Source organism: Calypte anna, chromosome 20 (assembly GCF_003957555.1).
Source record: "Calypte anna isolate BGI_N300 chromosome 20, bCalAnn1_v1.p, whole genome shotgun sequence".
Lineage (NCBI taxonomy): Eukaryota > Metazoa > Chordata > Aves > Apodiformes > Trochilidae > Calypte > Calypte anna.
In genome coordinates this window covers 11,737,333-11,764,509 of record NC_044265.1, presented here as the reverse complement: position 1 = coordinate 11,764,509, position 27,177 = coordinate 11,737,333, and the positions used below count along the sequence as shown (strand labels likewise).

Below are 27,177 nucleotides of genomic sequence, written 5' to 3'. Positions count from 1 at the left end.
GAGAGGTTAAGATTGGGTTTGGTTGAAGAAGGGATTAATTTTCTCCCATCTTAGAAGATCTGTTTTCCTTCCTTGCATTCCCAGATTGTTGTCTCTCTGGTGAATGGGCGCCCAGGAGCCATGAACTTCTCCTACTCTCCTCTCCTGAGGAATTTCACAAAAGCCACCAACATCCGACTGCGCTTCCTGCAGACAAACACTCTGCTTGGGCACCTGATGGGCAAAGCTTTGAGAGACCCTACAGTGACAAGGAGGGTAAGATGGACCTTGATACCTCCTGCTAATGAGGTGGAAGTGTTTAAGGGCTGTGGGTGGGAGAGACACACAGTGTTTAAGGGCTGTGGGTGCCACCTCTGGGGAGAAGGCATCCCTGGGTGTTGCTCACAGGGATTATCTCTCTGTACTCTCCAAGCTGAAGGCATCTGCAGCAGATGTCAGGGCTTCTGCTAGAGCTGGAGGCTGTTTGAGAAGCCCTGTGCTTCAGGCACCAATAACATGAAACTGGGAAACATCTCTTGGTGTCACACATGGCTTTCTGGCTCTGCTGGGAAACCTGACCTGTAGCTGATGGGCTCAGGTCCTTACAGCTTGTTGCTACATGGAAATGTCTTGATGCATTGTTTCAGTAGATAAAGTACTGCTGAGTTCTGAGTAGGGTGATTGTCAAGTTTGTCTGTAAAGGTTTAATAGCTAAATAAAGGTTTAATAGCTGAACTTTCTTGTTCTCTCCAGTACTACTACAGCATCAAAGACATCAGCATCGGAGGGCGCTGTGTCTGCCATGGCCACGCAGATGTCTGTGATGCCAAAGACCCCAATGACCCTTACAGGTACATTTTTCAAAGTTTCAGTTCAGTGCAAAACCTTTTGAATCATGCTAAGAATAAAAGATACCAGTGTGAGTTGTGTCCTGAGCTCATAATTGTGCCAGCACCGTTGTTTGGGGCTCTGTCCTGAGAACAAATGAGAAACTGGGCCAGCCAAAGTAGCAAAAATGAAATGGTTTTTTCAGTCCATTTTCCCACCAGATCAGGTCTCTGGTCTGGTTTTCCTGTCCACAACTTTGCCATTCCCAAGGGAGCAGAGTGCTGGAAAGAGAAGGTGGATGCACAAAGTCAGTGCAGATGGAGGCTTCTCATCAAAGCCCAGTGCTGGTTTCTGAACTTTTTCATAGAGGTCTCTTGTTTTCTGGATGGCTTTTTATGAATATAAGCAATGCTATCTTAAATAGATGGTCTGCCATGAAACCAGAGACTCTATTGCTCATTTGTACTCCTAAGAACCATAAATTGGTCATGTACTTAAATAAACAGCCACTCTTTGCAATAGAACAAGAGCATGGAAAGCAGTCACATTTTGGCTCCTGGGACTCTTCCCATCCGCCTTGGCAACTTGAAATGCCAAAGATCTGCTTCAAACCATGAAAGTCTTGCTTCTAAACCATCTGGACATTGCCTTTATGAAAGGGATGGGTAGATTCAGCTGGACAAGGGAAGCTTATATTACTTTCTCATCAGGATCATGTAGAGCTTTTGGATCTTTCAAAATAAAATTCCAGTGAGTCCCAGCCAAGATTAAAGCTGCTAAGTATTAAAACAAAGATGTATTGGTAAAGCAAGTCAGCAGTAGTGTGCCAAACTCTTTGACAAAGGGAAGGTTCATAAATGGTTGAATGTACAGCTCCTTGGTTTTGAGTTGGGTGTTGCTGGATGCAGAGTGGACTCGTGTGCCAGAGCAAAAGGGCTTCATGATGCCAAGTTATTCTCTAAGACAGAAATGCCATGACATTTCTTGGATTTATCTCAGGGCTTTCCAGGAAGGGAGGGAAAATTGAGGGAGGAGGGATGTCTTGGAATTCTTATTCAATGCCACTCTGCTGGTGACTGCTCTGCCTCCCGGATTCCCCTCCTTTCACTCTCATTTGGATGCATTTGGCATCTTTGCTCTTGGCCCCAGACTGGGCTCTAGTGTTGCAGCACATGTTCATAAGCAGCTGTTGCATTTCACCCAGAGCAGATTGAGCTTGCCAGGAGGAGAAAACATTTCCTACTTGGGTGCTTTGTACAGTCAGCACTTTAACATCTGTGAGACCTTTTGGGATACATCAGGACAAAGATGTTGGGTAAATAGCAGAACTTCTCCTGGCGTTGCTGTACCCTGCTAGCAAGCCCAGGGGAAACATGGAGAAGTGAGCAGGAAGGTGACACTTTCAGCTGAGAAAATGAGTAATGGGGAAATGCTGCCATTCTCCAAGGCTCTGGCAGCAGCTGTGTCCAGCTTTCCTGCTGAAATGGGCACTGCTGGGCAGTGTTCCCATCCCTCCTGCCCTGATGGAGCATGGAGCCAGCACAGTGGTAATTGCTGTAAGATGGCACGGTGACAAGAGGCCTGAGAGAGGCAGCTGGGGCTCTGACACACTGTCCCTTCATGTCATGGGCCCAGCTGTCATACACAGATTATGCATGGGACCTGTCTGAGTAGGAGGTGTGGTGTGTCCTCTGCACATGTCCTGTGCCTTCAGATGCTCGTGTGTGACAGCAGCAAGGAAAGGAAATGCAGAGAGGGAAAGAAGGAATGTGAATTGGCTCAGTCCTATTAAAAATCCCAGTTATGTCTCAGCCTGTGTGGGAGGTCTCCACTGCTCATTTTGACTTCTCTCTCCTGCACGTATCTGTGCTCGTGGTGCCTGTTTCCCAGAAAGGCAGGATGAGCACTGTGAGAGAGGTGAGTTGAGCTAGAATAATCTTGGCAAAAACCTTAGGACATGATGGAGCATGTTCGTGAGCTGACTTCCTGGCCACAAATGATAATGTTTATCCAGCTTTGGAGAGTTTTGTCTCAAGTGCCAAGTGACAGAGGCTGCACATCCAGCTGTGTGAGGCTGGCCAGCATGGCTGGTCCCTGGGTGTGTGCAAGGTGTGAGCAGGTCCAGCCTCTTCAAGGCTTCTTTGCACTTTTCACAACTCTCTCTCTTTGCCCCAAGATGAAATGGTTGAATTCATCAGTGGGAATGAAAGTTCTCCTGGTTAAAGGTGAATGCTGGCTTGATCAGACACAAACATTTCTCCTGGCAAACCCTGCAAGCAGTGAGTAAGCATCACTGAGAGCCTGGAACGTGGCAGAGGGAGAGCCCAGGCAGGATTCAGGTGTTAACATGTGGCTGGTGTTGACATGAGCTCAGAAGGGCCCAGCAAGTGCTCTGCATCTGTCTGATAAGAGCAACTGAACCATGGGTTCACTGCCTCATCACGGATGCCACGAGCAAGAGCAGAGACAAACAGAGCCCAGCTGCTGCTTCCGTGCCTGATGCTGAAGATAACCAGCAAGATGTGATTTAAAAACACACCAGCAGCCTGGCTGGTCAGGCAGCAGAGCTGCAGGAGGAGGCTGGGGACACTTTGCCACTGCTGGGTCCTGAACACCAGCTTGCTCTTCTGCATTTTGGAAGAGGAAGGACCACACGTGCTGCTAGATTTGTGCCATCTGCAAGTCCCTTTTGCAGGTGGTTTTCCCTCAAAATAGTCAGAAGCAGTTGGAGAAAAGGGGCTGGGTTTTATTTCATTGTGCTGCTCAGATGTCCAGGCCAATTCCAGATGCTGCAGCACTCACAGCTGCTCCCTGCAAACTGTTTATAGTCTCTTATTGAGCATCAATTCCAGTGGGAAGGCTGTGGTTTTATATTTTACAGCAGGATGACCAGGAAATATGTGCTATGTGAACACAGAACTCCCTCTTCTTCCTTGTGTATACTCAATCAATGAAACATGTAAATATTGTAGCTTGTGCACATTGGTCCATAATTCATTAGCAGCATGGACGAGGCACAAGGTGCAGTAAAGCTGCTGTGATAGATGAGCTCTCTGAGAGGTCCTTGCTAACTCTGGACAGAAGAGACTAAATAAATAGCTGCTTCTCCATCTGAAATGTGCAACTTTACTCATCAAGTGCCATCTTTTTACATTCTGGGAACTGAACCAGTGCTTTTTTAAACATCTTGAGCATTAAAGAGATGGGTTGTATGGCTGGAGCCACGTCCTCCAGCCAGGGAGATTAAACTGCTCAGCAGGTTTATAAGTTCCCTGACTTAGTGACCATCTTTCTCCACACATATGTATATGGATGTTAATCTTGATCTCCAGCTTCTGCCACGGGAAAAAAAAACATTAAATTTTGTTTCCTTGGAAATGCTGGGTAGTTATGAGAGGTCTGTGGGTGGTTTTGCTACAGAGGCATAGCCAAGGCTTATCTCACTGCATCTCCCTTTTGGGTCTGCAGCACATGGGGACAGTAAAGTTCCTGGTGAATGTTTTGGGGTTCATTTTCAATCCAGCCAAATCCTCAGGGACTCTGTTTTATGCCTGGACTCTGCCAGCCACAGCCCAGCCTGGAGATGCAGGCAGGGACAGGGCATGATGAGTGCCAGAGTATTTCATGGTGGCTGCAAAAGGAAGACCACCAGCAGGGCCAGGACCTCCTGCCTCTCAACCCTTCTGGCTGAAGCAAAAATGCTTAGTGTGGATCCTGCCTGCATTCCCCTGAGCTTCCAGATCATCCCATATTTCATTAAAAGTTCACTTATCCCACGCTGCTGCCTCTGCCTGGCTGTTCACTACACATCCACTTGCAGGTCCCACACCTTAAAAATACATTTAGGTGGAAATTAGCACACTCAGCCCATTGCAGCCATGAAGGAGAGCGTGTCTGCACCCCTAGATTTCACTCTGAATCACTGCTCAGTTTGTTTCCAACGCTTCAAAAAATTACATTTATTTTTAAACCCTGCTTTTGAATGGAAAGCCATCGGAGGAGGGAGAGATGGGAGTGGCAGAGTGGCCCTGAGGGGAAATGAGTAATTGCATAGATAAAAGCTGGAACATGCTGTATTATCCATAAGTCTAATACAACAGAAAGCATTTGTTTTGGATGGGAATTGCCTTCTGCTGAGTGGAAGTTTGGGAGGTGATGTCACTGAGGGGAATGAATCACTGTGGAGGGGGAGCAGGGACAGGATCCGGCGGTCAACTGCCCGGACAGAGTCCTTGTCTGGAACCTCCAGAGCCTCCTGTTTACCCAGCACAGCCCTTGCTGAGGAAAGTAGGAGGTGTGCTTCATGGGCCAGCATCTGCTGATTGGCTTCATTCAAATTCCGTGGCCTTTGCAAGCACAGGTGGACCTGGAGGAGCAGATGGGACCCGTGTGGCCCCAGCTACAGCTTACTTGTTCCTTTTGTGCTGCTCCTGCAAAGTGGTGAGGACATCTTTGTGTCACCTCCCTCTCAAGTGATGTATTTCAGCTCAGGTGTCTTCTAGTGCCACCTCCAACCGTTTCATGTCTTATTAGCTGTAGACCTGGGTAGGCACTGGTACACTGATTTTTCTCTAATTTGTCTCTCTGTTTAAAAAAAAAGAGGAGTGATGGAGGAGGAGAAGGGAGAAAATGGCACTGAAATAGCAAAGTTTGGTGTTTGGCTCAGGACAAAAATAATATCAGCAATTCAAAAGTTTTAGAAAAATGCCTTAGAAGCTTCTTTTTCAGAATCAGAATCTTTCAAGTTGGAAAAAGGCATCTACGAGAAAGCTGGTGATGGGACTTCTTAGGATGTCAGGTAGTGACAGGACCAGGGGAAATGGTTTCAAAGTAGAGGAGGGGAGATTTAGATTAGATATTAAGAAGAAGTAAGGGTGGTGAAATTCTGGCTGCCCAGAGAGGTGGTGGGAGCCCCAACCCTGGAAGTTTTTAAGGCCAGGCTGGACAGGGCTCTGAGCAACCTGATCTGGTGGGAGATGTCCCTGCCCATGGGTTGGAATCAGATGATCTTAAAGGTCCCGAAAATTCTATGATTCTATGAAAAGACCCTTGGGATCATCGAGTCCAACCATCATCCCTACTCTACAAAGTTCTTCCCTAAACCACATCCCCCAACACCACATCCAGACAACCCTCAAACACATCCAGGGATGGTGATTCCACCCTGGGCAGCCCGTTCCAGCATCCGAATACGCCAGTTAACAAATATCACTCATTTTTGTATCTTGTCTGGTTAGAGTTGTGCAGAGCAGGGTTAGGTGGTGCTCCCCACCCCACACATCCCTGTCGTTGCCCCAGGCTGGGCTGTCCCTTGTTCCTTTCCCTTGCAGGCTGCAGTGTGACTGCCAGCACAACACCTGCGGTGGGTCCTGCGAGCGCTGCTGCCCGGGTTTCAACCAGTTCCCGTGGCAGCCTGCCACCAGTGACAGTGCAAACGAGTGCCAGCGTAAGTTGGGCTTGGGTTTCCCTTCCTTTCCCAGCAAAGCACACATTGGCCAAGTCTCCCCAGCCCCTTGACATTGCAGCACCCAAGTGGTTGGGTTGGTGGAGGGGGCTGACCCTGCAGAGAGGACCCTTTGTGGGGTGGGTGGTTGCCCTGAGTCGAGGTTCACAGAAGGGAGGCTCTCAAAGTCTGGACAGGGTTTTTGGTTCTGCTTATGTTCCAGTTCCTCCTCCGTGTCCAAGGGGTCGTGCAGTCAACTCTTGTTGCTCAATTCTTGTCTCCAAGATGAATTAGGTTTGGATGTGTTTACATCCCAGACATCTTTATTTGTCCAGAGAAACCTTTGGTAAAGGCCGACCGTGGAATTTCTGCTGCACTGGGAATGCAGAGCAGGCAGTGGAGCCACATCAGCCCCTCTCCTATGCACACAGCCTGGCCAAGGATAGTTGGGTCTTAGTCCTGTGGGTTTATAAAGAGCACCCTCAGTGTGTGCTGAACTTTCCAGCTCACCTCCATCCCAGATGGGATAAAAAAAGGCGAGAATGTTGCCCTTTAAACTCAGGGCCCCAAAGTTGGGTAATTTCTTTTTCTCGTCCCTACACGCCTGCACATATTTTACTTCTGATTTTGTGCCTGCTGCATTTTTTTGGTTGGAGACTGGATTTTGTGAGAGAGTGGCTGCTTCTGTCCTTTTGAACTGGAAGACTTGTGGGAGGTTGGCTGGTCATTTAACCCCCCGGATATATTCAAGCATCTTTTCTTATTGAGATGCAACCCATCCAATGTCAAACCCACAAGGGAGGGTTCAGTCTTGAGATGTAGCTGGTGACTGAAGGACCTCAGTGGGCTTGTGGTTGAGCTAATCCCTCTCTATTTCAGCTTGCAATTGCAACAGCCATGCCTATGACTGCTACTATGACCCAGAAGTGGATCGCCACAAAGCCAGCAAAAGCCGAGAGGAGAAGTTTGAAGGGGGAGGTGTTTGCATTGACTGTCAGGTATGCCTGAAGGATTCCTGTGGCAGAGGCTGTTAGAGATTCTTGTGTTTGTTTCTGCTGTCACCCTGGAGTTCAGCCTTGCTGGCAGCTCTGCCAAGCCCATTACACACCCTGTTATCTTAATTAGGTCTCTCCCTGGAAATTCAGTCTCTCTGCCATGGATTCAAGGAGTGTGCACCAGTAATGAAAAGAGCATTTGTGTTCCTAGCTGTCCCCTAGGGTATTGCCATCACCTTTCTGATGCTTTAGGTTTAGGTCTGCTGAGGCTCTGTGCATTGGGAGGAACAAGTTGGTGCTGAGCACGCTGGAAAATCCCTGCCCAGTTGGCAGTGTTCAGGTGCTGCCATCTCTCTGGATCTCTCTCTGATATCCAAGATCCTTAACCTTGCAGCTTCCCAGTGAAAGCTGGACAGTAGCTTTTCTGCTCACAAGGTGACTGTGAGCTGGTTGATTCATGCAGTGGCATGAAACCAAAGTACTGTGCTTTTAGCTGTACTTCTTTGCTGAGGGGAAACAGATTGCTCCTCTCCTAGAACAGAGTGGTCAGGACATTTTAGCAGCTGAAGCAAGTGAAAGGAGCTCAAGGTCAGATATGAACCTGAAACTCAGACTGGGCTATGGAAACTGGACCCTCAGTTTGGGGGAAAATGCTTTGTTTTCAGATCAATATATATGGACTTAGGAGCAGTGTGCTGACATTTCTGTGTGCTGACATTTCTGAGTTGCTCCCTCTGGACCACAAAGCTGCTGGTAAATCTGTCAGATGAACATGAATTCTGCAGGCAAAGGAACTGATACCACTGTAACCAACTCTCTTTCAGCACCACACCACTGGCATTAACTGTGAGAGGTGCATCCCAGGGTACTACCGCTCCCCCGACCACCCCATCGACTCTCCCTACGTTTGCTATCGTGAGTGGGATTTTTCTCTGCAGGCAGTAGATGCCAACTTGGACTTGATGACTCTGGGGAAGGTGTTCTGAAGGATTGGGCTGAGAGATTTTTCTGGTGTGGGGAGTTCAGCAACGTGGGAGTAGTGTCTGTGTAGCTGGCTCCTGCTGCAGCTGCCCTTGCCCGTGGGAATGTGTATGTATGCAGGCAGTATGTTTGTCTGCAGCATTCCTAAAATCAGAAATGGTGGCATGGTGTAAGTCTGGAATGAATTAAAATGGTGGTGTTATCCCTGCTGTTGCCTGCAGGGTTATCCAGGCTGAGCTGTCATCCCTGCCCTTTCAGCTGACACTTGTGCATCATTGCTCTCCATGCCCTAAGGCCGGGGTTTCCAGGCAGCAGTGAGTTACATCCCTCCTTCTGGGGAGCCAGGCTCATTCTGGTAGCTGTGACACATGGCAGCAGTGTGCTGCCACCACCTCTCTGGGGTAAATGGGGTCTCCTGAAGAAGCTGGGCTGCTTTACTTGGGACCCTTGCCCAGGACAAGCCCAGCTGGATCAGTTCCTCTAAGCCAGGCACCCACCCCAGGGAGACCAAATTGCACTTTTTGTTTTTGGGGGCAATTAGAGCAGAGGTTGGGTATCTGTGTTGTAGTGATGCCCCTGTAGTACTCGTGGCTGGCCAAGGCTCTCAGTTAGTGACAGCCACTGCTGCCTTGTCCCTCTCTGCAGGCTGTAACTGTGAGTCTGACTTCACCGATGGGACCTGTGAGGACCTCACCGGGCGCTGTTACTGCAAACCCAACTACACCGGGGAGCACTGTGATGCCTGTGCTGAGGGATACCTCAACTTCCCCCACTGCTACCGTAAGTCAGGGCTGCAGGGCCCTGGGGTGGCCAAGTCTGGGATCTCAAAGATGCAGCAGTTGCTGGAAGGACCAGCAGCTCCTCTTGGGGCTGCTCTCCGGGTGCCTTTCCCTGCGCCATTCCCGATCCCAGGAGGAGTTCCTGCAGGTGGGAACAAGCCCACCTTTAGCTTTGGAGCTGGACTAAACCTGGATCTCTGGAGTCAGTGGGAGTTTCCCATTTGGCTGGAGTCTCATCTCTCTGTGAGAGATCTTTCCAGAGCCCAGGTTAAAAATGGTTGCAATGGATCTTTGTTTAGTGGGATGGCTGTGCTTTTTTCCATGTTTTCATTCAGCCTGTTCAGCTTTGGGACAACAGGATTTCTTTGAATGTGTGTGCTGACCTGTGCAATGTCTCTTTCTTTACGTAGCCATTCCAGCCTTTGCTCACAATGATACTGGAGAACAAGTGCTCCCTGCAGGACAGATAATCAGTAAGTAGTGCAATTTTCCTTGCTCCTTTGTACATCACCAGGCTGGTTTTGCTGTTACATCACCCCACCTAATGAAAGATCAGTTAATTCTTCAGCTTACTGGGCACAAACGTTGTAGGAGACAGCCCTGACAGAGAGGTTTGGAGAAAAGAAGCAGCTGAGGGGTAAAGGAAGTTTTGTGATCCCTTTTTTATCAACAGGGAAAATCCAGCCCAGAGTGACTGTGTACTTTTTTCCTGGGGTCCAGACCTCATGGGTATGTCCCTTCTGTCCTCCCTATAAGGAACCTCCCCAAGACCCCAGAGGGTCTGTGACCGTGCTGGAACCTGAGCTGGGTTCTCCCAAATCTCAGCCTCTGGGGTCAGACACAAACCTGTCCTGCCACACCTGTGTGCCCTGTGTTTTCCACGTGGTAGGCAGTGCAGTGAGTCCCAGCTGATGGTCCCTCTGCAGGGTGCCTGGCAGTGTGCATGGGCAGCCCCTGGCTCTGGGTGGATTTTTCTGTTGTTTTGAAAGCTCATCCGTGCCCTCATCCCTGCTCCCCTCCACCTCCCTCTCCTCCTCAATTCATCTCCTCTCTTGTGCTTCTTTTTAATCTCTTTTCCCACCAAGTCCTCCCCTGTCTCATGCTCCACAGTGTGCTCCAGATAGCCTTTTCCTTCCTTCTGATATTTTAAACTCTGGATCTTCCAGACAGGTTTTTTCTTTCCTGAGCAGGAATTTCTCACTTCCCTTCTCATTTCCCTGCCTCCTCCTCCTCCCTCTGCTTCTTGGATGAATTTTACCCTTCCCCCTCCCAGCCCAGCACTCCCTACCACTGCTGGTGATGAAGGCAGGGCTGGCCAAGGGTCACCCTGGGGAGGTTTTAGATGCAGCTGAGCATGGAGTGACCAGAGAGAAACCTCAACCCCCACCCTGGTTAGCCGAAAGCTTTGGTTATTCCAAAACCCGTGGTTATTCACACAGCTTTTGGGCAGCACTGCACAAAACCAGCCTTGTCTGGGCTTGTGCAAGCAGCATTTGTCTGCCCTGTGCGTTGCCCTGCTGCCTCTCCAGCACCTTGCACATCTGGGTGATGCTGATGTCTCCCAACCACTGCATCCCCAGGAGCCAGGTGTGCTGGGTATGGATAAAACCTGGTAGGAAAGTTCTTAGAGACAAAAGCTTGAGCTGCTGCCTCTCGTGGTATCTGCTCTGTCCTCATGGGACTTCTGCCTGGCTGCAGAGATGAACTGACAGCCACCTGGGGTGTTGCTTGTTGTCTGTCCCCCCCTCCAGACTGCGACTGCTACGCTGGAGGCACCGAAGGCAACGCCTGCCGCAAGGACCCTGTGGTGGGGATGTGTATGTGCAAACCCAACTTCCAGGGAACACACTGTGACCAGTGTGCTCCAGGCCACTACGGACCCAGCTGCCAACGTGAGTGACTCTGGGTTAGCAGCCCCAAGCTCAGTGCTTGTTCCCTGCTGGGGAGGAGAGTGCTTCCCCTGCCCTCTGCACGGGATGGGGAGGGGGAATTCTCTGGCCCCGCTTCCAAGGGAGCAATTCCCACGCATTTTGCTGGTATTTTCCACCCAGCCCTGACCCTCCAGCACCCTCCCAGCCTAGGGAGTGCTTTTGAGAAATTCCCTATGGATGTGAGCTATGGGCTAGGCATGCTTGCTGTCAGCTGCATCCCTGTGATATGTTCAGTGGCTGCCTTTCTCCCCCAGAGGAACAAGCACTCTGGTTCCTTTCCTAGGGAGGGGAAAGACCAAGATGCTGTTTATTTACTACTGCCCTTGTTGCTTTCCAGCCTGCCAGTGCTCAGGCCCTGGTCAGTACGATGGCAGCTGTGACAGTGAGACAGGACAGTGCCTGTGCCGAACAGGATTTGAAGGACACATGTGTGACCAGTGTGCTCCTGGATACTTCAGCTACCCTCTGTGCCAGTGTGGGTATCCCATGGGCTTGGGGGGGGGCATGCACAAAACCAGAGTCACACAGAATCACAGAATCAGGCTGGAAAGGACCTCTGAGATCATCAAGTCCAACCCTTAATCCACTGCCACTGTGGTTCCCAGCCCATGGCACTCAGTGCCACATCCAGTCTCTTTTTAAAAACCTCCAGGGATGGAGAATCCATCACCTCCCTGGACAGCCCATTCCAATGCCTAATCACACTCTCTGTAAAGAATTTTTTCCTGATATCCAACCTAAACCTCCCCTGACAGAGCTGAAGCCCATGCCCTCTTGTCTTAGTGATATCTGCCTTGGAGCAGAGCCCAACGCCCCCCTGGCTCCAGCCTCCTTTCAGGGAGCTGGAGAGAGTGATGAGGTCTCCCCTGAGCCTCCTCTTCTCCAGCCTCAACACCCCCAGCTCCCTCAGCCTCTCCTCACAGGAATTCTGCTGGAGTCTTCAGGCAGGGTCTTGAAGGAGAATTGGGAGGTGGTTTTGTGGGCGTTTTGGAGTCTATACACCAGGGGCAGAGATCAACAGTGTGAACACTTAGAGCAGCACCTAAACGCCCGTCTGAGAACCTCAGGGAAAAAAAAGAATTTAGTTTTGCCATGAGCTTTGCCCCATGCTCCCAGCACAGGGCCAAGAGTTTCTTTCTGTTGCAGTGTGTGGGTGCAGCACGGTGGGGACGCAGCCGGGGGGCTGTGACTCTGCTGGGAGGTGTTTCTGCAGACCCGAGTTTGCTGGGCCACGGTGTGAGCAGTGCAGTCCTGGGCACCACTCCTACCCCCACTGCTACGGTAAGAATGTTTTCCTTCAGTTCCTCCTGGCCTGTCACTTTCTGAAGGATGTGCCTGTTTTCGGTGTTCCTCAAAACCCATGTGGTTTGCACTGTGGATTTGGCAGCCTTGTTCTGGAGGTCATGGATCATGCCAAAGCCCAGAAGACAAAGCACTTTTTATCAGTCCCGCTTCCTCGTCACAACCCTGCTGTGACCTGGTGCCTCAGCTGGTGCCTTTTTTTATCTTTTTAGTGCATTAACCTACTAAACTGCTGAGGAATGTTGAATGGGCTGTAAAAAACCCTCAGTTGCCTTTTTCCCGGTGTGTCCATGACTCCAGCTGAAAATATTCTCTGTCCCTCTGAGGACTTAAAAAATTAATTTCTGATGGAAATGGCTAATTCCTGTGGGGCTGGATGACAGTTCAGCCCAGCAGTGGTTGGCCACAGATCACAGGTTTCGTCAGACTATTGAGACTTCTGCTCTTCCAGCTTGCTCCTGCGATTCCTGGGGTGCTGTGGACAATGACTGCAGCCCAGCTGGGCAGTGCCAATGCCACCCAAATTTTGCAGGACACACCTGTAACCAGTGTGCCCTGGGCTTCTACGGGTACCCCAGCTGCACACGTGAGTAACCACTGCTGGATCTCAGGGGAGGGCAGGGGGGAGCTGCTGCCTTTGCAATGGTTTTCTTTTCCATAATCCATCTCTGAGGGTTGTATATGGATATAGTTGGCTCTTGCAGCAGGAGTCAGTTTTCCTGTGTGCATCTGACAGATATGCTCTGTAATTAGTCAGCATCTTGAAGAAATGCTTCCCCAGAGCCCATGGTTTGTCTCCCCCAGCTCGTTCACTGTCACTAACAGCAGGAGCTTGGGTCTGCCCACCTGGATTGGAATAAGACCCAGTCTGGACATATGGCTTCTAATCCAGGAACCTATTGAGAAGCAGACCTGAGGAGCAGCAGTGTTTTGGACTCTGTCTCCAAAAACTCTGTGTGCAAATGCATATAAAGATGTGCTGGATCATATCTACCTGTGCTCAGGCTTGAGTGCCTGAAGCCAGAGCAAGTGGAGTGACATTTCCCCAATCTTACAGCTGATAACCTGGTGCCATGAGGTGCTCAGGTGTGGTTCATGTGACTTTTCAGGCTTTTCAGGGCTTCCTCCACCTTGGAGGAGCAACTGTGCTGAAGCCAGCAGGAGTATAGTTGAATGAGGAGCAGGATTTGGGGTTTCATGCCAGTCCTAAATTCAGGGTATCTGCTGACATGGTGAGAGCTTTGCATCCATTTGCCTGGGCACTACATCTCTCCAGGGGCAGAGCTGCTGGTGCCAGGGCTGAGCAGTGCCTGCAGCAGGTGCCTGTGGCCCCAGATACCCTGAACCAGCCTTCCCCAGCTCTGGGCAGAGTGTCCCCATCTCCCTCCGTGTCAGCAGTCTGACTGGAAGCCAGATGTACTCTTTATGTCTCCCAGCAAGAATTTACTGCTCATTAAAAAATAATCTGTGATACAATTTCCGTGAAGCAACAAAAGAGCATCATCACCCTCCTGCACTGTACTAAATGTGGATGCCTGAGCCCTGGCCAGCTGGCAGAGTGCTGCTGCTCACAGATGCTGATGCCGGCAGGATGCCTTTGAAGAGGCTGCAGACATGGATGAAATGGTCTCACAGGAGTTCACCAGTCACTTCTTTCCTTTTTCTTTTTTTTTTTTAAACTTTGTCTCATAGAGCAGTGTCCAGATTGCAAAGCTCTAGAGGGCTCAGAGCAAGGAAATAAGAGGAGAACCTTTTTTTTATTTTATTTTTTAAATTTATTGTTGTTGTTGTTGTTATTATTACTATTATTATTTTACCTGTTATTTTATTTTCCTGTTAGCCAGTCTGGGGACATCAGCTTAAAACACACGTTTTGGCAGGAGTATTAGGCAAAGATGGGCAAGGGAAGTTGTAGGCAGCTTGCTGACCTTTCCTGCCATAGAGCATCAGGATCTCCTGCCCTCCAGGAGGGAGCTTGTGCAGGAACCCCAGAGCCATTGCCCAACCCTCAGCTACCAGCAGTGCCTTGGGTTTGGTGGCCAAACTCTGCTCTTGGTTGGCTGGGTGCAAATGGGCTTTGGGAGGCTCTGGGGATGAGACCACACATTCCCCTTTTGCTTAACCAAAACTTCTTCCCGTTTCCCAAAATACAGAAAAACGTGATCAGGGGTGGTAAGCAGAACAGCTTCTGTTGTTGGCTTTCTTACAGGATGGTGTAAAAGCAAAAGAATAAGCATGCATGTTATTTATAACCCATTTTTATGGGGTTTATATATATATGTGTGTGTATATATATATATATATATATAAATCCAGTCGTGGTTCTTTGATGGTGGTGAATGTCAGGCAAACCGAAGAGGTGGCTGGTGGGAAGCCTTGAATATAGGAGTCTGTGTGTCCTACAGCTCCAGCAGGTGCTATTCCCTCTTTTCCAGCTTGCCAGTGCTCCCGGGAGGGCTCCCTGCACAGCACCTGTGACCAGGACACGGGGCAGTGCAGCTGCCGGCCCAAAGTGACGGGACAGCGCTGTGACAGCTGCCTGCAGGGAGCCTATGGGTTCCCACACTGTGAAGGTAACTCCTTCCTCCTCCTCCCAGAAGTCTTGGAAAATAGCTGGTGTAGTGCTGGTAAATCACAGAAACGTGGAATAGTTTGGGTTGGATGGTGCTTAATCCCCCAAGGGATGAAGGGGTGAAATTAACCCCTCTTAGGAACAACTGGAGTGTGAGCTCTCTCATCATAAATCCATTTTTGTGCCTCTGTTCCAGAGGGTTCCTGTAACCCAGCAGGCTTGGAGACTGCAGATCCCTCACTGTCCCCAGTAAGTGTTAAATGAAGCCACCAATCCCTTTAGGTCATTCTTCTGTCATCCCTGTTTTAATGACTTTAGGCCAAGCCCTCCCTAAGCTCACATCAGAGTAGCAGACCCCCTGTTTCAGACACTTCTCACCTCCTTTTTTCCTCTCCTTCCTTTCCCCAGGGCTCCTGCTCGTGTCGGGCATACGTTGAAGGCCCAGCTTGTGACAGATGCAAACCCTTATACTGGAACCTGACTCCAGAGAACCCCTATGGCTGCACAAGTAAGGGAATGGCATTTCTACAGCCCCAAGTCGCCTCCATGCTCTAATGATGCAAAACCCAAACTCAAGCCAGTGGGGACCATCATTGCTCGATGGAAGCAATACCCTTTCCTCTTTTCTTCCTTCCTTCTTCACCCTGGAGTTTCATGGCAAAGCTGTGGAGGTCTGGGTAACCCTCACTTGGAGAGGGGAAAGGCTGGAGCTTGGACCTTTTTGTTTGGGATGAAACAGAGAGCTCATGCAATGAGTTGTGGCGTTCTTAGCCCTCCCTGCAAGACTTCACACACCTAATTTTTCATGGCCAAATATGCAGAAAAGGCACATTTTTGGTAGTTGTGTCCTTAATAGACCAACTGTCCAAAATTAAGAGAGCCCCTGTGCAGTGCTACCCTTTACTTGACCACTTCACCCCAGCTGGTGTCCTCTGGTGTGCTGGGTCCTGTTCCCCCATCAGGTACCTTCTCAGGGGCTGATTTTGGTTTTCTTCTTCATCTCCCTCTCTCCAGGCTGCAAGTGTGAGACCAAGGGCACCACCAGTGGAATTGCAGAATGCCGACAGGTGGGTTTGCTCCTCTTTTTTCTCCAGGAACTTCTGAGCATGTGCTCGGGGAGTGTTTCAGCTCCATCTCTCAGAGCAGCTGCTGGAGAGCCCTGTCCTGAGGCTGAGCTCTCAAAGGTTGCGCCACAGCCTGTGTTTGCATGAGAACATAGGATTAAGACCTGTCATAAATTAAGCACCTAAACATTTCTGGGTCTGGCCCAGGATTCCTGGATTTTTGTTTGACTGCGTTGTTAATTTATTTAACTTATCTTGCCCACCCACGCTCAGGAAGCAGTGTAGAGCATGAAACTCAAAATGCTTCTCCAGTGTCTCAGATCAGGACCCAAATAACTGAGAAACAGCTTAGCTGTGATGAGCACCGAAAGCAAATGAGCTTCCATGCCTGCTCCTCTCCTAGGGCGATGGGCAGTGTTTCTGCAAACCCAACATCTGTGGCCAGCTCTGCTCAACATGCAAAGATGGCTACTTCAACATGGAGAATGCAAATTACTTCGGCTGCCAAGGTGAGAACCCATCATGATGTGTTGGGGGAAGGAGTTGGGCCCCAAAAGCTGACCCTGGAGCAAGGGGCAGGAGATGTCCCACCTCTTACTTTTGATTCTGCCATAGCCCAAAGTGTTGACTGGGTCTTGCTGTGGATCTGGAGACCCAAGTTCATGCTTTTGCCACCATTGGGCACAATTCCATCAGGCTGGGGAATCAAAGGGCAGGAAAGGAGCCCTCTTCATCACCAAAACTGTTGTGTTTTAACCACTGGCCACGTCCTTGCAGCTCTTTGCCTTCCTCTTGTTGGGAGCAAGCGGGCACAGAGACATGGGGTTGGCTGCTCTCCATCATGCCTATGGGAAGCAGGAAAAGATGAGATCCGGCCGCTCCCAGCCAGCCCCCGAGGTCCGGGCAGGGCTGGGAAGATGGATCAAGGCTGCTGCTGGCAGCAGGGCTGGGGCACCCAGCCATGAGGGTTTGCAGCCCTTGTTCTTCCCGCAGCCGTCACCGTCTGGAAATAGCTCAGCGCTGAGGTGGAAGAGAAGCTGATCCAAACGGGGCCGGGGCCAATATGAAAACGGATACAATGGGGACAAAAATAACCTTCCCCAGCCTTCCTCACAAGCCTGGGGCGTGCCTTTGATTAGTGACCAGGAGGCTCCTGAGCCTGGGGGGAATGTAAACAAGTGGTTCCTGCCCGCAGGCTGCCGGTGCGACGTCGGAGGAGCCCTGGGACCGTCGTGCGAGGAGCGGAGCGGAGGCTGTCGCTGCCGGCAGAGCACACGCGGCCCCACATGCACCCAGTAAGATGCTGGGTGGGACCTGCACCTTGGGGGTGCTGCACCTTCTGTTTGCTCCCTTGGGAATGGTGTCCTTGGCCACCAAGAGGATGGGGACCTCATGGTCTGGGCTCTCGTGTGCCCAGTGGAGGTGTTTTCTTGCCTCTCCCTCTGGGTAGCCAGGCAGGTAATGGTGCTCCCTCTTTTCTCCAGACCTGCTCAGGACCATTATTTCCCTGACCTTCACCACTTGAAATTCGAGCTGGAGGAAGGCACCACGCCTGGCGGGAGGGCTGTGAGGTTCGGCTACAACCCCTTGGAGTTTGAGGGCTTCAGCTGGCGAGGATATGCTCAGATGTCCTCCATCCAGGTACACCTGGGGTCTCCATCCCAGCTGAGCTCCCCCTGGGGAGGATGTGGCCAGTGGAAGACTGACATGCTTTTGGCACAGATTTCACCCCCAAAGTCACCTGGTGGACAACATAAACAGCACAGTGTATATATAGCCTGTTTGCACAGATATTTCCTGTAGAGCTGGGGATGGCATAGACTGATGAGGGGAAAGATCCTAAACTGGGAATCCCCTGACATCCTAATCCGGTTAGATAAAGGTGGTAGCTTGGTGATTCCTTACAGGGATGTCTATAAACACTGTCTCTGGGTTTCCTTGAGGCTCTTTCATCTGACTCTGCTGTTTCCTGCAGCTCTCTGCATAACCTTCCCTCCCTTTTCCAAAAATAAATTGTCTCCTTAGCTGCCATGTTCAGCTTGGACCTCTTGTTCCAGTTCTGCCTCTGCTCTTGCCATTCGATGGTTTGCTGTAACAATGGATTTACACTAACCTGGAGTTGCCTAAGCCCTAGAAGTGGAGCTATTTCATCTGCTGACAATTTTTTTTCCTTGGTGGATTCTTCTGCATGACCCCTTTGGAAGTGTTGCCTCTGCATGTGTGTTTGGTGATGGGGTGCAGGGCAGAAGTTCTCTGGCAGTCTTGTCCTGTGTAAGGTGTTCCTTATTCTGGTGTGTGTACTTTCAGTTCTCTTCACTTTTTCATGCTTAGGTAAAAATAACAGAGGGGTCAAATGTGTTACCCATTTCCCCTTAAATTTGTAGTTAAGAGCTAAGCACTCCTGTAAATTCCCAGCCTTAAAGCTTAAGGATGGAGCTCATGCTCAAGCTCTTGGCTTTTGTTTTGCATCCAGTGTTGGCATTTGAGGAAGGAAGATGCTTTGGCAGAAGGGCTAGGACGTGACTTTCTGCTGGCAGGTCTCACCTGTAGTCTCTGCTCTGCAGGATCCTTCCAGTTTGCTCTCTAGTGGGAAAACTTGTGTAACTGGATCTTTGAGGAGCACAGAGCCCTCACTGGGAGTCTCCCTGGGCAGACCTAAGCTTTGCCCTGTGGCCAGGAAGGTATTTAAGTAGGTGCTTAGGCCTCTTTGAAATGAATACTACTTGAGCATCTGCTTAACTGGAGTCTTCCTGAGCCTGGTCCAGGCAAGCAGAGTGCTGATGCACCCATCAGTGGCACATTCCCATAGCACCAGTAGACCTTAGTGTTGCAAGTCCCTCAAAAGGAGTCATCAGCTCCATTTTGCAGTAGGCACAAGGTCAGACCCTTCCTGGTACCTGCTGGTTGGTCACAGCACACTTTAAGCCCAAAAGCCACGCGCTGATAACAAAACCAACAACTTCCAACCTCTCCTTTGGCACGGCTGAACCACCCTGCTGTGCCAGAGCATCTTTCAGAGCTTTTCCCCCACTTGCCACAGGCAGGTTAGGTCTTTCCTTGGCTAGGTGGCCCCCGAAGGGACAGTGTGGCCAGGTGACCGTGCAGTGGGGATGCTGTGCTTGTCTCCTCCTTGCTCTGTGGCATGTGGCTTTGGGAGCAGTGAGCCGAGGCTGTGCTTGGGCTTGTAGGTGTCGGCGGTGGAGGTAATTGAAGGTGTGCTCTGCTTCTCTCCCCTTTCTCTCTCCCACCAGCCCAAGGTAGTGGTGACTCTCAATGTGACCTCCCCAGACCTCTTCCGCCTCGTCTTCCGCTACGTCAGCCGGGGGCCTGCCAGTGTGGAAGGGAGGGTCTCGGTCCTTGAGGAAGGAAAGTTTAATGTTTGTGGCAACTGTAAGTGCATTTTTCACTCCTAGACTAACTCAGAGCATCCCACGCTGCAGCGTTGCTCCTCTGCCCCTTCTCCTGCCCCAGGTGTGCCCGTCCCAGGTGTGCCCATCCCAGGTGTGCCCATCCCAGGTGTGCCCGTCCCAGGTGTGCCTGTCCCAGGTGTGCCCATCCCAGGTGGCCAGCCAGAGCTGTGCCATGGGATGGGAAGGGAGGGGGAAGAGAGGCAGGCAGGCAGGCAGGCAGGCAGGTGGGGATGGCTCTCCCGCAGAGTGGGTGAGCAGCCAGGAGCTGCCCCCCCCCCAAGTGACGTGTGCCCCGTGTGCTCTTTTGCTTTTTGCAGAATAAAATCAGAGTCACTGTAGACGTGAAGGAAGCAGAGCTCTATCTGTTCCATGTCATCCTGAGGTATATTAATTCAGGAGGGGCCACTGTGTATGGCAAAATTACAGCTTATCAGCCACGAAGGAGAGGTAAGGATCGCAGACTGCTCTGCTCCCCTGCACCATCGCCACCTCCTCCCCATCCCAGGCAACCTTCTGCATCATCCTTTCCAGAAGACACTTCCATATGGCTTTACCCATTAGTCCTGCCCTTCCAATTGAAAGGCTGATTTGAGTTTGCAGCCCCCTTTGTTTAACAGAGCAGCAGCAAGGTGGCCTCCAGCCCTGGGGCTGTTCACTGAGGACTCTTATCAGCCAGGCTGGTGTCAGATAAGGCTGTTGTACCTTTCCAGCATGGGACAGGATCATCCCAGTGTCCCAAAAGGAACTGAGCTGAGTTTCCACAAAACCAGAATGAGCCAAGTACTAAGAACTGGATCCAAACTTTGTCAGCTGGACATGGTTTTATTTAACAGGTACCCTCATGAGACAATCCTGCCTTTGCCTTGTGCTGCTCCCAAGCCAGACTGCTGGCTTCACACATGGTGCAGGGTTAGGAAGTGGCATGGAATTACACATGACATGGGCATTGCACTCTGGTGCTATGTCTTCTCATCAAGCCAGGAGCTGCTGAAGAAGAGCCACCAAAAGATGGTCTAACAAGCCTAGAGTCTTGGACAGCAAATATTCCTGGAATGAATATGAGCAAGGCTGCGTGGGGACAGATCTGAGGCCATGCAAGTGCCCTACAGTTGGCTGATGGATTTTACCCCTTCTGATCATACAGCCACATCGTCCCACTGAAGCTCTTCAAGACCATATGTGCACAGCACAAGGCTACCTAATTTATCAGTATTTTATTGACACCAGCTACCTAATTTATCAGTTCCTGAAGTTCTGTCTTCTCTCCTGAATTGACTTAGGGTGGTTCTATCTTTGATCTGATAAGCAAGGTTTGAAATGCCAATATACTAGTTTCCTGTTTCTTTTTTGAGAGGAAAAAGAGCTGGTTATTATTTTTATGGCCAGTCATTATGCAGCCACCCTCATGCTTTAGGATCCCATCAAAGGTCAGGAAGTATTTCATCTGTCCTGCTGAGCAGCAGAGCTCATTTGCCTTACAATGTCCTTACCTCCTTACTCAGAAGTTTTTCTAGTGCTGAAGGCAAGATGCCTGCAGTGGGATCCAGGAGGGCAGCTTCCATGATAGGCCAAATCATCTCCAGAAATGTTGAGCCCTACCTTCTGCCCACACGGAGTGGGCTTCACATGGTAAAAGCCTGGAAAGAAGATAAGTTGGAAGATGTGGCTTGCAAAAAGGGAAGCCTTTTCTGAATGTATCATCCTCAGATGGGTTTCTCCCACCCCACCTCCAGAAGCCATCTCAGTTTGAATTGTGTATCACCTCAAAAGGATGAGAAACTTCAGCTTGTCAAGAAATCACCCCCACTGCCTGTTCAGGGAAATCTCTTCATTCCTTGTATCCTCCCCTCTGCTTCCCAGCTGAGAAAGCAAGGGCTCAGCCTCAGCTGGTGCCAGGCATGTTGCAGAGCTTGCACACCTGGGAAGGGGCTGACCCATTCCAGCAGTAGCACAAGCCCTTGCTTCAGCTTCTGGCCCTTCTGCACTGTGCCTTGATGTCCCTGAACTGCACAGGACAGTCAGCCTGCCACGTTCCCCACTTCCTTTTTCATCTCCTCTGCTCACCATGCAGCCCCGCTCGGTGAATCCCTCTCACCTCTGCTCTTCAGAATGCCAGGGGGACAGTCTGCTTCTAGGTGCTGTGGCATTGCTGCAGCCAAGGTTAATGAATTCAAAGGTTATGGGACTGTTCACTGAGCCAAGGAGCTGTTCAACAGCAGCATGATCAGCCCTTAAAACCATTCTGTTCTTGTAGGTTAAAATATCTTAAGTCTCAGAGCGCAGAGTCTGTGGCTGGAAAGAAAAAGGAGTGCAGCTTGGGGGTCAAAGAGTTTGCCAAAGCACAGATATCTTGCTTCTGGAGCTGGAGTCAGAATATCCCTAAGGAAGGACTTAACTAAGCAGTTCTTTTTGTCTGTCTCAGAATAAATTCTTCACAGATGAGTTTCTTCCTTCTCTAGCTGGCAAAATGCTCCTTGGCGTGCAGCACTCAGTGCTTTGCTGTCCAGGGATGCAGAGCACACTGTGACAGCTGTGGATTAGCATTAAGGATTTAAGTGATTTATTATTTTTTTCTCCCTTTAAGCTACTGAGCAGATTCAGAGTGGATGTGCCTCTTACAGGACAGTGTTGGGTTTGTGGTGCATCTGCTACCGCACTTTGGAGAGGGCAGAACCCTGGGACTCCCTGCTGCACTACAGAGCTGCTTCCCTGGGCATAGCCTCCTCTTTGCAGCCTCAGGTTTTCCATCCCACTCCTTTCACAGCTTCTCATCCCTCCCATTCCAGGTACAGAGCAGACCAAGCAGGTTGTCTTTGCTCCCAGCACAGAGCCAGCCTTTGTCACCGTCCCCCAGAACAGCTTTGGGGAGCCCTTCGTACTCAACCCCAACACCTGGTCTCTGGTTGTTGAAGCAGAGGGTGTTCTGCTGGTAAGGACCATCCCTCCATGCTCCATCCACCACTGGGGGCTTCAGTAGCTCCCCAAAGGCCAAGTGTCCCAAACATAACCAACTCTCCCATCTCTCCTCCTAGGACTATCTGGTTTTGTTACCCAGCTCATACTATGAAGCTCCAATACTTCAGCTAAAGGTCACAGAGCCATGTACCTACCAGCCAGCTCCAGAACAAGCCACCCAGAAGTAAGAATCTCCACATTTTCGTGCTATGGGGGACCCTATCCACCTCCTTTGGGCCCAGTTTTAAGAAAAATATATACTCCACACTTTGTGAGGATCTGGTTGCCCTGAAACTGCTTAGTGGAATACTTCGCTATGGTTTATAAAGCCCACTGAACCTGCACTGTCCCAGAAAGCCAATCCATAGTTCTCCTCATCCATGGCAGAGGTAGACTGTGTGTTCCATAGACACTGCCTGGAGAGCCAACTCACCCAGTAAGACCATTGCCTTCTCTGCCAGGCTGGGTTCCCTGTGCCAGGTTGTCTGTCACTCAACAGCCTTGGAAAATGACTGCAATGAGTTAGGTCTTGCTGGACTATTTAAAAAGATGGAGCAGAGCCTGGGAGTGCTTAGAACATCTCAGTGCATCTTCTTGCTCTGCCCAGGACCTCTCTGCCTATCTTGGCAGGAAGACTTGTTGTACCAGCTGTTTCCTCCACTATAGGAGGACAAAACACATTGCAAGGGGAGAAGCTTTTTGTTGTCACTGCTGTCACTGGTCCTCTGCTACTCCATCTCTTGCTCCACACTAACCAGAGATGTTCCTTTGGGCAGCAGAGCCTTCATGTTGGACCTTCTGCAAATCTTGCTTGGAGGAGGCTGCCTGAGTGCTCTTAACTCTTGACAATCATGACCTAACAGCCATACCTTGCAATTTTTTTTTTCTTTATGCCTTTAGCTGCCTCTTGTATAAGTACCTGTCAGTGGATGGCTTCCCTGCTGCCTCAGGGCTGGATGCAGTGTGCAGGTTGGACAATCGCCTGCCCAGAGTCTGTCCTGTGGAGCAACTCACCCCCTCCCATCCCCAGATGGCCACCTGCAGTGGCAGTGATGTGAGTGACACTTCTGTTTCATACCTCCCTTGGGCATTGCAACACTCATCCCCCTGCTCCCACCATCTGGGGCTTTACACACACCTGGGAAAAGTTACCAGAAGGGTTTTTTTCCCCCCTAGTTGTTGCCCCTTCCATCTTGCAGCTATGTGCTTGCATGCCCTGATGTTCAAGGCACCCAAAAAGGGCTTGGAAGGACACATGTGCAAGGACTCTGACATCCTGCAGAGGCTCACTATGGGGAATGAGATAGGAGATCCCTATTCAATCATCTCTCTGTCCTCCAGGTGGAAGTCCAGCTCTCCCTGCCTGTTCTCCATCCCGGGAAGTACGTGCTGGTGGTGGAATATGCCAACAGGAATGCTTTGCAAACAGTGGGCATTGCTGTGAGCTCGCCACACTTAGCCATGCAGCAGGGCAAAGTCATCTTCTACCCCTGTGTCTACAGGTATGGTCAGCTCTGGGATGGAGGAAAGGTTCAATCCTCCTCCAGGATGGCAAGAACAGGTCCCCAGAGTTGAGCTTTTCTACTTTATCACCTAAACAGAGCAGTGCCTCAGTATTGTTCATCTCAGATGTGTGTGTCTGAGCTCATTATGGCTGAACAGAGATTTTAGTAATTGCCCAGCCTTGGGAAATAGATGGCACACTGCCTGTGCCAGCCTAGTCCTCTAATGCCTCTGCCAGGAGACAATCTGTGGCTTCTGTTTACAGCTGGGCCCCAGTTTGGGGAATGGGCTCTGGGCAGGTTTGTTGGAGCTGTTGGTGCAGGTCAGACCCCATCCCTTTCTGTAAAAGTGTCTGACTTCAGCCTGCAACCTTTGTGATAGGAGATAAATGTCTGGGGTGTCCTTGGGAAACTTCACTCTTATGATTTGCCAGGAAAGGCATCAAAAGATTTACAGGGGCTTTGTGTAAATACTTTCAGGACAGATAGCTGGCAAGACAAGAAATGGGTCACAACCCTACTCAAGGCTGACTTCAAAATCTGTGTTTCTCTTACAGTTTCCTTTGTCGAGGGATTGCTATAGATTCCCAGAGCCGTATGGTAACTTTTGAAGTTACCTCAGAGGCCACCATCCAGTTCACCTCTGATCTGGCTGATTTCTTCCTGGTAAGGCTCTGGGTGAGGGCAGCTCTGTTGGCAAGTTGTATGGAGGAGAGGCAGGAGTGGTAGGGAGCCTGTACTGAAGGGTTTTCCAGTCTTGTTTGCACTGAATACCTGATCTTAGTCTGTGTCACAAGCAATCCAAGGGAAAGGATGTGGTCAGAGGTGAGTTTTGAAGTAGGTCACGGGACTGAGATTCAGAAGAGGATGGGGAGAAGCTGCTGCTCTTTGCAGTGGTAGCTCTACAGCCTCTCCTCCTTTACTTTGAAGGCATTCAGGGTTGTTTAGCCAAGGATAGAAGAATATCCCATAAATATCTGGAGCTCCTAAATGCTTTAGGAGCTTGTGCTGAGGAAGAAGGGGCAGTAAACAGAGGTGTGACCCACCCACCATGCATTAATTGAGGTGTCTGATGAGGAGGTGCTTAGTGTGCTCAGCCTGCTTGCTGGTGGGCACAAGACCTGCTGTGAGACCCCAGTGCAGAGGCTGTCATGTAACCAGGTGTCTCTCTCTGTCACCCGTGGCAGCACAAAGTGTACCTGATACCTGCTGCACAGTTCACCATGGAGTTCATTGAGCCAAAGGTGCATTGCATCAGTGTCCATGGCACCTTCTCATCCAACAGGTAAGAGCCTTGGGCCCTCCAAGGTAAATTTCAGCATGAATATGGATGTTTTGAAAAGCCTTCCCCACTCCCCTCAGGTTTGGAGCTTTTTCAGTTCTTGAGGCAAAGCACTTTGCAGCAGCAGCAATGGACTGAGGATGGGGAATCCTTTCCCTGAAGACCACACTCCTGTGGCAGTCACTCAAATGTCATCCTGGTTAGGCTTTCCTGTGCTTGCTCACGTACAGCAAGAGGCACTCACTCTGTCTGGGTTCTTGATGCTGCTTTGGATCAGTATTTGCACAGGAATTAACCCACTCAAGGTTCCTCTTCCTTCCCGCTCTGTCCCAGAGCCCCAGGGGTCCTGGTGGGAAGCTCTTCCTTGACAGAGATGCTTCATAATCTGCCAGGTGTCATTACAGGACCTGCTTCTGCTGCCAGGACCCCATAACCTCTCTCTTTCCTTGTCAGAGGTCCTGACATCCCATTTTCTCCTTGCTTTGCAGCAGTTCCTGCGTTCCCTCGAGGTTCCTGAAGCTTTCTCAGTCCATCATTTTGGAGGGGGGCCAGGCTCTGCCCATTGCCCCTGATGTCCCCCTGGCTCAGGCTGTTCACGTGGCTCTATCTGGGGTCCCCATGGAGCCTGCACCTCGACCTCCCACAGCAGTGGACCCTGCAGCAGAGCTGATCCTCCTGCACCTGCAGCAGGTAATGGTTTGGGGGTGTGTTGGACTGGTTTGGTGGTGCTGTGACACTGGACACTTGGGGCAGGGAGAAGTTTTCCTTCTCTGTTGAGTGTCTTGAGTGCCAATTTAGCAACTAGCGCTTTCAAAATATAATTTGGACTTGAAACTTGTGCCTGAACCTGTAATTCTCATGGGTTCACCTGTCTTAGCTCCATCCCACCCTTGCTGCTTGGCTCTCTGGGCTCCCAGGAAAAGCTTTGCAGGTGGCAGGGATAGAGGGGGAGTGTGGAGATGGGAGGGATTGGCTCACCAAAAATCCCAAGACTTGATAGTTGGGCAGTAAGAGCACAAATATATGCAATAGTAGAAAACATCCAGCCTGTAAGTGCAGGCATCAGAAGTGGGGGTTTGTCTCTCTGTTCTCCTGTTTCTGGCCAGGCTGCTGTTGTGTTTAACACCCGAATCCAGAGCCTGGGTCGTTATGCTTTCATCCTTCACTACTACCAACCCAACCACCCCACCTTCCCTGTGGAAGTGTTCATCAATGGTGGGCGCATCTGGCAAGGTGAGAAGAGTGGGAAAGAGTGAGAAGCTGCTCATGGGCAAAAGCCTTGGAAAGTTTTTGGCACCAGAGGAGAACTGTGGGTTTGCTGTGGGCAAACAGGGGGTGAGACCGACTCAAAAAACTAGGAGAGTGTGATGGGGATTGTAAAGGAAATGTGGGACCATTTGCTTTATTGTCTTTTCAGGTCAGACCAATGCTGCTTTCTGCCCACATGGCTATGGGTGCAGGAGCCTGGTGGTTTCTGAGGACCAGATTGTCCTGGATGTTACTGATAATGACCTGACTGTGGTTGTTCGAGTGCCCCAGGGCAAGCAGCTGTGGCTGGTAAGCTTCTCTCTGGGATGCTCCTGGGACATGCTGGACCAGGCTCCAACAAGGCTGGCCTTTCCTTAGGGATTTGTGGCACTGTGTGAGCAGAGGAATGTTTCCTACCATCAGTTAGTTTCCAAGCTACTAGGACATTGCAATCCACAACCTTAGTGGTGTAGAATTGAGGGCAGGGTTCACAGAGGCAGGGTTTGTGTATGGTAGTTTCCCTTCACTGTGTGGTTTTAATACCAAAGCAAGGTAGATATGGAAGATGTTGCTTTGTATACATAGTTTGTGATAACCCAAAGTAAGCCTTATTCCTAATTAAGTAATATTTTGCACCCACACAGCATTTTTTGTCCACCGAGTCTCATGGGAGCGGGTGGCCCTTGATATGCTCAGGCAACAGGACTAGAACATTGACTAAACTTTGGATAAATGGCTGAAAGACAATTGTAAACCAAATTTAGGGGTCTGAGATGATGGTGACCACCCATCCCTGCAAAGCCCCTACTGTTCTTTTGGGGTATTCTGCCTTTTTTTTTTTCTCCAGTGAATTTAACCCACTCTTCATGTGAAGCATTAGATTAGATGGATCCTGATGGACAAACC

The 27,177-nt window shown here is 50.2% G+C and overlaps 1 protein-coding gene across 3 annotated transcripts in view; it reads left to right on the top strand.

Moving 5' to 3' along the window:
* The window catches only part of LAMA5 (laminin subunit alpha 5), an 88,615-nt gene that overhangs the window by 40,196 nt on the left and 21,242 nt on the right, over nucleotides 1–27,177 (top strand). The window contains exons 5-32 of one of the 3 annotated variants that reach the window (XM_030463266.1): nucleotides 85–255; nucleotides 733–830; nucleotides 6,138–6,253; nucleotides 7,130–7,248; nucleotides 8,070–8,160; nucleotides 8,872–9,006; nucleotides 9,416–9,478; nucleotides 10,757–10,897; nucleotides 11,274–11,411; nucleotides 12,083–12,217; nucleotides 12,690–12,824; nucleotides 14,674–14,811; nucleotides 15,007–15,059; nucleotides 15,219–15,318; nucleotides 15,825–15,877; nucleotides 16,278–16,383; nucleotides 17,070–17,169; nucleotides 17,359–17,515; nucleotides 19,602–19,731; nucleotides 22,071–22,213; nucleotides 22,317–22,423; nucleotides 23,140–23,293; nucleotides 23,581–23,741; nucleotides 24,299–24,407; nucleotides 24,929–25,026; nucleotides 25,512–25,713; nucleotides 26,130–26,256; nucleotides 26,441–26,580. In XM_030463266.1, the coding sequence (XP_030319126.1) occupies nucleotides 85–255; nucleotides 733–830; nucleotides 6,138–6,253; nucleotides 7,130–7,248; nucleotides 8,070–8,160; nucleotides 8,872–9,006; nucleotides 9,416–9,478; nucleotides 10,757–10,897; nucleotides 11,274–11,411; nucleotides 12,083–12,217; nucleotides 12,690–12,824; nucleotides 14,674–14,811; nucleotides 15,007–15,059; nucleotides 15,219–15,318; nucleotides 15,825–15,877; nucleotides 16,278–16,383; nucleotides 17,070–17,169; nucleotides 17,359–17,515; nucleotides 19,602–19,731; nucleotides 22,071–22,213; nucleotides 22,317–22,423; nucleotides 23,140–23,293; nucleotides 23,581–23,741; nucleotides 24,299–24,407; nucleotides 24,929–25,026; nucleotides 25,512–25,713; nucleotides 26,130–26,256; nucleotides 26,441–26,580 (3,420 nt within the window). Of the gene's footprint in view, nucleotides 1–84; nucleotides 256–732; nucleotides 831–6,137; nucleotides 6,254–7,129; nucleotides 7,249–8,069; nucleotides 8,161–8,871; nucleotides 9,007–9,415; nucleotides 9,479–10,756; nucleotides 10,898–11,273; nucleotides 11,412–12,082; nucleotides 12,218–12,689; nucleotides 12,825–14,673; nucleotides 14,812–15,006; nucleotides 15,060–15,218; nucleotides 15,319–15,824; nucleotides 15,878–16,277; nucleotides 16,384–17,069; nucleotides 17,170–17,358; nucleotides 17,516–19,125; nucleotides 19,265–19,601; nucleotides 19,732–22,070; nucleotides 22,214–22,316; nucleotides 22,424–23,139; nucleotides 23,294–23,580; nucleotides 23,742–24,298; nucleotides 24,408–24,928; nucleotides 25,027–25,511; nucleotides 25,714–26,129; nucleotides 26,257–26,440; nucleotides 26,581–27,177 lie in introns of all 3 variants that reach the window. The other 2 variants (XM_030463265.1, XM_030463264.1) reach the window with 2 other exon arrangements.